Source organism: Quercus lobata, chromosome 8, assembly GCF_001633185.2.
Source record: "Quercus lobata isolate SW786 chromosome 8, ValleyOak3.0 Primary Assembly, whole genome shotgun sequence".
Lineage (NCBI taxonomy): Eukaryota > Viridiplantae > Streptophyta > Magnoliopsida > Fagales > Fagaceae > Quercus > Quercus lobata.
In genome coordinates, this window is record NC_044911.1 from 2,005,187 (window position 1) to 2,015,683 (window position 10,497).

At 40.7% G+C, this 10,497-nt stretch overlaps 2 protein-coding genes across 2 annotated transcripts; both read right to left on the bottom strand.

Annotated features, from left to right (window-relative positions):
- Nucleotides 1-3,054: 3,054 nt before the first annotated feature.
- LOC115955475 lies at nt 3,055-4,644 on the bottom strand. The gene is made up of 3 exons (XM_031073598.1): nt 4,205-4,644; nt 3,739-4,132; nt 3,055-3,588 (listed from the first exon to the last, which is right to left on the bottom strand). The coding sequence occupies exons 1-3, from the start codon at nt 4,642-4,644 to the stop codon at nt 3,055-3,057; spliced, it is 1,368 nt and encodes a 455-aa protein (XP_030929458.1).
- A 1,804-nt stretch (nt 4,645-6,448) lies between these two features.
- LOC115955476 lies at nt 6,449-6,976 on the bottom strand. The gene has a single exon (XM_031073599.1). The coding sequence runs from the start codon at nt 6,974-6,976 to the stop codon at nt 6,449-6,451; it is 528 nt and encodes a 175-aa protein (XP_030929459.1).
- Nucleotides 6,977-10,497: the final 3,521 nt, after the last annotated feature.

Sequence of the window (10,497 nt, forward strand, 5' to 3'; positions counted from 1 at the left end):
GTTGTTAATTTCCCCTAAGTCCATGGTCTGAGGATCCATGCAGGATTTAGGTTTTGTTTAAAACTTGTAGAGATACCATAAGCTGTTAATTTCTCCTAAGTCGATGGTCCGGGGAGCCATGCAAGACTTCTATAGTTTTTATTACTGTATTTTTCTTTCTTTCTTTTTTTTTTTTTAAACGAGGATTGCCCCATGTATTTTACTCTTTGTTAAAGACTTTGTATTATTTCCCACTTATCTATATAGAATGCTCTTTCCTCTATCTTTCTTTCTTTTCTTTTCATTTTTTTTTTTTTTTTTTTTTTTTACTGATGTTAATAGAATTCCGCTATTTTGCTCTAAGTTAATGCTATTGTTTCTTTAGTTAATGTTTGCAACAATCCTACCGATGTAAACAAACGAGAAAGGGGCATGATCGTATGGTGAATTTAGAACAATAGATGCTGTTATACAAGACTATGAACATACCTTAAAATTGCACAAGATTTCAGAACTGTTAATTTTCCCTGTAGTCTGCGACCCGAGAAGCCACTTAGGTTCTGTTTAAAACTTGGATAGATGCCTTAAATTATTAATTTTCCCTAAATCTGTGGTCCAAGGATCCACTTAGGTTCTATTTAAAACTTGGATAGATGCCCTAAGTTATTAATTTCCCCTAAGTCCGTGGTCCGAGGATCCATGCAGGACTTAGGTTCTGTTTAAAACTTGTAGAGATACCATAAGCTGTTAATTTCTCCTAAGTCGATGGTCCGAGGAGCCATGCAGGACTTCTATAGTGTTTATTATTGTATTTTTTTTTTTTTTAAAACGGGGATTGCCCCATGTATTTTGTTATACAAGACTACGAACATACCTTAAAATTGCACAAGAGTTCGGAGCTGTTAATTTTCCCTGTAGTCTGCGGCCCGAGAAGCCACTTAGGTTCTGTTTAAAACTTCGATAGGTGGCTTAAATTATTAATTTTCCCTAAATCTGTGGTCCAAGGATCTACTTAGGTTCTGTTTAAAACTTGGATAGATGCCCTACGTTATTAATTTCCCCTAAGTCCGTGGTCCGAGGATCCATGCAGGACTTAGGTTCTGTTTAAAACTTGTAGAGATGCCATAAGTTGTTAATTTCCCCTAAGTCCATGGTCTGAGGATCCATGCAGGATTTAGGTTTTGTTTAAAACTTGTAGAGATACCATAAGCTGTTAATTTCTTCCTAAGTCGTATGGTCCGGGAGCCATGCAAGATTCTATATTTTTATTACTGTTATTTTTCTCTTCTTTTTTGGTTTTTTTAAACGGGGATCCCATGTATTTTACTTCTTTGTTAAGACTTCTGTTATATTTCCCACTTATCTATATAGGAATGCTCTTTCCTCTAATCTTTCTTTCTTTTCTTTCATTTTTTTTTTTTTTTTTACTGATGTTAATAGAATTCCGCTATTTTGCTCTAAGTTAATGCTATTGTTTCTTTAGTTAATGTTTGCAACAATCCTACCGATGTAAACAAACGAGAAAGGGGCATGATCGTATGGTGAATTTAGAACAATAGATGCTGTTATACAAGACTATGAACATACCTTAAAATTGCACAAGATTTCAGAACTGTTAATTTTCCCTGTAGTCTGCGACCCGAGAAGCCACTTAGGTTCTGTTTAAAACTTGGATAGATGCCTTAAATTATTAATTTTCCCTAAATCTGTGGTCCAAGGATCCACTTAGGTTCTATTTAAAACTTGGATAGATGCCCTAAGTTATTAATTTCCCCTAAGTCCGTGGTCCGAGGATCCATGCAGGACTTAGGTTCTGTTTAAAACTTGTAGAGATACCATAAGCTGTTAATTTCTCCTAAGTCGATGGTCCGAGGAGCCATGCAGGACTTCTATAGTGTTTATTATTGTATTTTTTTTTTTTTTAAAACGGGGATTGCCCCATGTATTTTATTATACAAGACTACGAACATACCTTAAAATTGCACAAGAGTTCGGAGCTGTTAATTTTCCCTGTAGTCTGCGGCCCGAGAAGCCACTTAGGTTCTGTTTAAAACTTCGATAGGTGGCTTAAATTATTAATTTTCCCTAAGTCTGTGGTCCGAGGATCCACTTAGATTCTGTTTAAAACTTGGATAGATTCCCTAAGTTTTTCCTTTCCCCTAAGTCCATGGTCCGGGGATCCATGCAGGACTTAGGTTCTGTTTAAAACTTGTAGAGATGTCAAAGTTGTTAATTTCCCCTAAGTCCATGGTTTGAGGATCCATGCAGGACTTAGGTTCTATTTAAAACTTGTAGAGATGCCAAATGTTGTTAATTTCCCGTAAGTCCGTGGTCCGAGGATTCATGTAGGACTTAGGTTCTATTTAAAACTTGGATATTTGCCTTTAGTTGTTAATTTCCCCTAAGTCTGTGGTTCGAGGATCCATGCAGGACTTAGGTTCTGTTTAAAACTTGTAGAGATGCCATAAGTTGTTAATTTTCCCTAAGTCCGTGGTTCGAGGAGCCATGTAGGACTTAGGTTCTGTTTAAAACTTGTAGAGATGCCATAAGTTGTTAATTTCCCTTAAGTCTATGGTCCGAGGATCCATGCAGGACTTAGGTTCTGTTTAAAACTTGTAGAGATGCCCTAAGTTGTTAATTTCCCCTAAGTCTGTGGTCCGAGGATCCATGCAGGCCTTAGGTTCTGTTTAAAACTTGTGGAGATGGAAGTGGACCAATGGATATGCAACAATCATGGGACAAAGTACAGGTAGAGCTGTTTTCTTTAATAATAATATCTTCTTAGGTTATTTACATTCCACGGGCGAGGTACAGTTTTTTCATCTAAGTCTTCTAGATTATAAGCACCTATTCCAGCCACAGATGTGATGTGGTACGGTCGTTCCTAGTTGGGTCCTAGCTTGCCCCAAGAAGGGTTCTTAGCGCTGCCAAGAATCTTTCTCATCACGAGGTCGCCTGGACTCAAAGGTCGCAGCTCTACATTAATATCGTACCCCTACTTTAACTTTTGGTGGTAATAAGTCATATGGATCATCGCTTTTTCCCTTTTTTCCTTTGCTAAGTCTAGATTTTTCCTTAGCAACTCGTCGTTGTTTTCTGGGTAAAGGTGCTAGATTTCAATGTGGGGAAGCTTGCCTCGAGTGGAAGCACGGCTTTGGCCCCATAAGTCATTGAAAAAGGAGTTTCTCCCGTCGATCGTCGCAGCGTCGTTCGATAGGTCCATAAAACATGTGGTAATTCTTCCACCCATCTCCCATTTGCATCATCTGGCCTCTTCTTCGTCCCGCTCACTATGACTTTGTTCACGGCCTCCGCTTGTCCGTTTCCTTGGGGGTAGGCAGGGGTGGAATATCGGTTTGTGATCCCAAAATCGCAGCAGTATTCCCTGAAGTTTTTGCTATCAAATTGAAGACCGTTATCCGAGATGAGGGTGTGAGGAGTTCTAAAGCATGTAATGATGTTTTTCCAAATGAATTTCTTGGCATCCACATCTCTGATGTTGGCCAAATGTTCAGCCTCTACCCATTTGGTGAAATAATCGGTGCCGACTATTATGTACCGCTTATTCCTTGCTGCTTTTGGGAAAGGGCCGACAATATCTAGACCCCACTAAGAAAACGGCCAAGGACTAGAGAGGGGGTTAATGACTCCCCCCGGTTGGTGGATGTTTGGGGTGAATCTCCGGCATTGGTCACACTTTTTCGCATATTCCTAAGCCTCTCTTTGCTTATTCGGCTACCAGTACCCTTAGGTGAGTGCCCTGTGTGCTAGGGATCTTCCTCCTGTGTGACTCCCACAAATTCCCTCATACAACTCCTCAAGTAAGGACTCAGATTCCTCTAGGTGTACACATAGTAGGTACGGCTCAGAATAGGAAAGCCTGTATAGCTTGTGGTCCCCTGACAACCAAAACTGAGGAGCATTCCTCCGTACCTTCTTGGCCTCCAGCTTTCCTTTCAGTAATGTGTCGTCTTTGGGGAAGTTCAATATTGGATCCATCCAGCTGGGATTCCTTCTAATATGATGAATCCAAACTGTATCCCTTTCGACTAAACTTGCCTTGCATAAATCCTCAACGAAGATCGTTCGTGGCAGATGCTGCGCCGAAGACATGGCAAGAGTGGTCAGCAAATCCGCATGTGTATTCCCACTTCTAGAAACATGCGCCAAATTAAAAAATTCAAAATCTGATTGCAGGCGTTTGATCCGATTGAGATACTCTTACATTCTAGCATCTCTAGCTTCTAACTCACCCATCACTTGACCTATGACTAGTCTAGAGTCCGAGAATACTTCTATTGTCTTTCCGCCCATTTTTTGCACCATCATCATTCCATGAAGCAAAGCCTCGTACTCGGCTTCATTGTTCATGGCCGAGAACCCGAGTCTTAGCGATTTTTCAATGGTAATACCTTCGGGTGATATCAGAATTAGCCCAATTCTAGATCCTTTTTGGTTGGCCACACCGTCCACGTAAACTTTCCAACGTGAGGTTTCCCGTGCTAAGGTTATGCCAACCAATTTTCCATCCATGTCTTCCTTCTCTGTTATTGTTTCTATAAAGGGTTCAACGAATTCTGCGACTAGATCCGCGAGGACTTGACCCTTGACAGAGGACCTAGGCATGTATTTAATATCAAAGGTCCCCAAAAGTGCACACCACATGGCGATTCTTCCTGTGTAATCGGCGCTTCGGAACACCAATCGAAGGGGAAGTTAGGTTAGAACAATGACCGTGTGTGCCTGAAAGTAGTGGGGAAGTTTTTGTGTGGCATGCACTACTACAAGAATTGCTTTCTCCAAGGGTAAGTAGTGCAGTTCAGCCTCATGTAATGATTTACTTACGTAATACACTGGTCGCCGTATTCCATCATTATCCCGTATTAGTACCAAGCTTACAGCATGAAGGGCTACGGCTATATATGCAAAAAGAACCTCGTTAGACATGATGGGTGGTCACGACAGGTATTCTTTAAGTTGCTGGAAGGCTAGAGTGCAATCCTCCGACCACTCAAACCCTTTCTACTTGTTTATTAAGAGGTAGAAAGGTCGGCATCGGTCTGCAGATCGCAATATAAACCGATTCAACGCCGCGATCATGCCAGTGAGTTTCTGCACTTCTTTAGGGTTTCGAGGAGCCTAATCGCTTTGATCTGGTCCGGGCTTACCTCTATTCCTCTATGGGTTACCATATATCCCAGGAATTTCCTAGACCCAATCCTGAATGAACATTTGGAAGCATTGTGGCGTAACTTATGTTCCCTTAAAATGCCAAAGACGACCTCAAGGTCTTTTACGTGCTCGAACACCACCTTACTTTTTACTACCATATCGTCTATGTATACTTCAATAAGCTTGCCTAACTGTGGTTCAAACATTCTGGTCATCATCCTTTGGTAAGTTAATCCTACATTCTTCAATTCGAAAGGCATCACCTTATAGTGGTAGTTTCTGACGGGTGTCATGAATGCCGTTTTCGCCTGATCTTCTAGTGCCAGAGGTATCTGATGATAACCCTGGAAGGCATCCAGGAAGCTCATTCGGGGGTGACCCACAGTCGCATCTACCAGCCTGTCTATTCGAGGCAACGGGAACGGGTCCTTTGGGCATGCCTTGTTTAAGTCTGTGAAATCCACATAGACTCGCCACTTCCCCATCTTCTTTCTCACGACCACCGTATTTGCCAGTTATTCGGGGTAAAAAACCTCTTTGATAGCCCCTGCCTTTTTCAACTTCATCACTTCGTCCCTAACGGCATTGGCATGCTCTTTCAAAGGGCGCCGAGGTGGCTGCTTCTTCGGAATAGAAGTTGGATTAGCATTTAAGTAATGGCAAATGAAACTATGGTCAACCCCCGAGGCATCGTAGGCATCCCATGTAAATATATCAACATTTTTCCTCAGAAACCTAACCAGTTATTTTTTCTCTTGAAGAGGTAGCTCCAATCCAACTTGGAAAAATCTTTCTAGGTGATTGTCCACCGTAAATCTTTCTAAACTCTCGCATTTTATCTCCTCAGCCAGTTTGTTGATTTGTACTGCCGAGGTGGTTGATTGCTATAAGTCTTTACAAGTCAGGGACTCAGTGTTGGACCAACGTGAAATGGCGGCCACTATACATTGCTTGGCCATGGTCTGATCTCCACGAATCTCTTTCACTTGGCCTCCGGACTGGAACTTCACCTTTTGGTGGAGCGTAGAAGATACGGCTTCCGGGGCATGGATCCATGGCCTGGCTACTATTGCTGTGTAGGGCGAGTATGCGTCGACCACGATAAAATCCACCTCCACCACCTCCGATCCGGTCTGTATAGGTAATCTGATCTGCCCTTTTGGTACGATAGTCTTCCCCTCGAAGCTGATAAGGGGAGAGTCATAAGCTGTCAAATCCTCCGACCTTAAGTTCAGCCCCTTGTATAGGTCAGGGTACATTACTTCCACTGTGCTACCCGAATCCACTAATACCCTCTTCACATCAAAACTCCAATTCTAAGCGTAACCACTAGAGCATCGTTGTGGGGTTGAATAGTTCCCTTCTTATCCTTATCCGAGAATCCCAGAATCAAAGAGCTTCCCTTTTTAAATCTTTTAAACTCTTTTTCCTTGTCCTCGGCGGGGAGCCGAGCCACGGATAGTACCCTAAAAGGAAACGAGTCAGTTCTTCCTGGGGCGGCAAGGATGACGTGTATCATCCCTGTGGGAGGTCTTAAAGATAAATCTTTCCGAGGCTCCTGCGTTGCCTGGCCCGCATGACTGTTAGATGGGTGTAAAAGATGATGCAATTTTCCTTCTCGGACCAGCTGGTCTAAGTGGTTCCATAGATTCCTGCAGTCTTCAGTGATATGCCCGTGGTCTTGATGATAATGACAATACAGGCTCTGGTTGCATTTCGAAGGGTCGCCAGCCATTTTACCTGGCCATCTGAAGAAAGGTTCGTCCTTGACTTTCTCCAGAATTAGCTGCACTGGCTCTTTGAACACGGCATTAACTGTTTGCATGTTGGTTTGCCTAGCCTGTCTCGAAAAATCTCTTCTCGACTGGTTATGGTTGTATCGTTCCGACCTATAATCATTCCTTTTGGGGGGAATGATCTTCTCCTTTCCTTTCCCTTGTAACTGATCTTCCTCCACCTTTTTATACTTGTCAATCTTGTCTAGTTAGGGATTTCCTTAAGCCATGCTTGGAGGGGAGACTGCTTTTGAACATGCTGATTGTGACGTCATCATGGTTTTCATCCATCTCATTATACATTTCTCAATACCTATCTGAATACGCCTTTAGGGTCTCTCCTTCGTGCAGAGATAAGGATAATAATGAACTCAGGGGTCGAAGGACTCTGCTATTTGTAATAAAGCAAGAGTAAAAAGCCTGAGTGAGCTGCTTATAAGAACCTATGAAATTTGCTTTCAGGCTGTTGAACCATCTCATCGCCACTGGCCCTAGGCTGGACGGGAAAACTTTGCACATCAGAGCCTCATTCTGGGAATAAATAGCCATCCGCTGGATAAATTGGCTCATGTGCTCCACTAGGTCTGTTCGGTCGTTATAGATGGTAAACGTAGGTTGATTGAAACGTTGAGGTAATTTAGCCCCTTCTATCCTGTGCATGAAGGATGATTTAGAGATCTGATCTAATGCCTTGTTCATAGCGTCATTACCCAAACCCTTGTTGGATGGGCTTTCATATCTTCACGCAGGGTGCAACTCCTTCTCGTATTAAAAGGTTTCACTTGGGGGTGTTCTCGACCTCCGTCGGTAACTCACGTCCTCCCCATTAGCGGATGCATTTGATGGAGGGAGAACGCTTTCGCTGTGCACGGCGCAACTTTCTTTTCAGGTCATCTATCTCTCTCTGCATGGCCTGATGGTTGTTTTTCCATTAGAATACGTGACTACCTATTTGGGTATGGCTTTGGCTCGTCTGGGTAGTATGTACGCTTCCCTCATGATTCCTTCCGTTGCCTGGATTTGTTCCTGGGTTAGGAGGATTATTTTGCCGCTGAGATTCTATAGGTTCTGTCTGTTGAGGGTCAGCTTGGTAGGGATTCTCCTGGTGTGGACCTAGTCCTGCCATGCTTAACCATTGTACTTACTAACACTTAAGTTCTTTCCCACAAACGACGCCAATTGTAGGGGAACAATTTGGTTGCCCAGTTCTCGTTGTTCAAGTTCTAGTTCAAAAAGTCCAACACAATGAGTTTTTGTAGAGTATAGATTTAAGAACTAGGTTTAAATAAGTTCAACGGAATACTACATGGGTTGAGGGAATATATGAACAAGAACAAAAGTCATTCTCTTCTGAAATCACCCAGAATGACAGGGATACAACCTGATTTTTGGATATAAGCAAATGCAGTAGGATTACTTTTACACAATAATATTTTTTCTTTCTTTTCTTTTTTTTATGCCCCTTCTTACGGGGGCTTCTACACATTATATAGGCCTTTTTTTATCTCTAAACTCTTACTTGAGCACCTATCCCATCAGACACTCCTTTCAGTTCCTTGTGAGTTACGGTAGCCAAGGTAGAACCGTTCAGGAGTCTTCTCCACATTAATGCGGTCAGGAGAGTAGCTGTAGTGCATTCAATGTGGCAGTGGCAGCTTTAGCTTAGATATTTCATGTTTCCCTCCTGTTCATGTATCCAAGATAGGGGTCCGAGTGACTGGGATGTACATTTGCTTCGAATTTTCAGTATTCAAGGAGAAATTCCTCCTCAGACATGATGTCTTTGTTTCTGGTGATGCCTGAACATGGATTGCTTGAGTCATGTTGACTCCTCGGATGGGCTGGGGGTCCTTGGACGGGTACAAGGCCCAACCTATTATTTTGGGCTGGTCCCCACAAATATATTGTCTTTAGCAAGTAGGTACTAAAAACTATTATAATTAAATAAATATTTATATGTTAAATAGCTACCTTAACTTTGTGATAGATCACAATTCTTAAACGAATGAGATTAACTTTTTATGACATAATTATCAAAATTCTTAAAATTAATGTCTCTTTTGATTAATGTAAATCTCTAGATATTTTAAAAATCAAATGACTAATATCTTTGTTTTGTGATACAAATAAAATCTAGAATTGACCTTAATTATTACAATACTTTTTTTCCATAGCCAGCACGTGTCTTGCACGTGCTGCCCTAACTAGTGTGTGTGTGTGTATATATATATATATATATTGTTGAGTCCCAAATGTTATTATCACAAATATTAGCAATCCAAAATAATAATCACACACAAGAACACAAAATTTACATAGAAAACCCTTTCTTCTTGAAGGGAAAAACTGCGGAAAAACTCCGAATAATTTCACTATTATCAAATCAATTACAATAATTTTTGTGTATGTCTCACGGTTAAAGAAAAAACCTCTCTTGTTTTCTTTACTCTCACACACACTAATTATCTTTCTCAAAAGTGGCAACATTTTGTTCTTTCCTTTCTATCTTCTTCTCCACGCACAACTCTCACTTGGCTATCTTCTTTTCTCTAACCAACTTCCTCCTGGCTGCTCCCTCAATTCAATTCACTTGTGTGTTCCTTTTTTTTTTTTTTTTTTTTTTTTTAAGCACCACCCCCATGCCTTTTATATAAAAGCGTGCCCTCACACTCTTAAATCAATTAGAAGTAAGAATCTTGGTACACCACGTACAATTCTTTGCAAGGAATTAGGACTCCTTGCTATTCAAGCCTATCACAAACTCATTAAAGAGTAGTGATTAGAGGCGGCTAGACTCCTAGAAACACACAAGGTACATACTGACCATCGTCTCTTATTTCAACTTGATATGGGAGTCTACATCACTTGGACTTTTTATTCTTCATGGGCTAGACTATGGTGCATGTGCACCCATCATATATATATATATTATATAATAATTGAGTTACCAAACCTAGATATAGTTTTTATTAAAATATATATTTATTTAAAGGATAGTGTGTGACGTCTCTTAACTACAACGTTGTGTGTGCATCTTCACACATGGGCTAAACAGAAGGGTGTTTTAAACCCTAGGCCTAGGCTTGCTCATTCCACCTAGCTATTGTGAGACTAGAACCCAAGCGTTTATAGCAAGGAGTCCGAGCTCACACCACCACTTTGACAAGCAATGGTGGTGGTTAGCTTGTATTTTACCCACCTTTTCTGACTTTTATTTTTTATTTTCTCTTTCTATTAATGTTGAACTTCTCATTAGTTTTGTGTTTCTCTTCCTCTTATTTTCGGTCACCCACTCACCCTTAATGGGTAGTTTTAGGACCACAATATATATATATATATATATATATATATTTGTTTATACTTCAATCCCCCTAACTCGAAATTCTAGCTTTGTCCCTAAATAGTTGATATATTTATTGAAGTTTGATCAACTTAAAATTATGGAAACATTAAAAGTATAAAAAAAAAAAAAATTTAGTAATAGATTTATCAAAATATGTACCCAATAATAAAATATTATGTGATACAATCTTATTTAAAGTTGCATAATTGTTGCATTATAAATTAACTG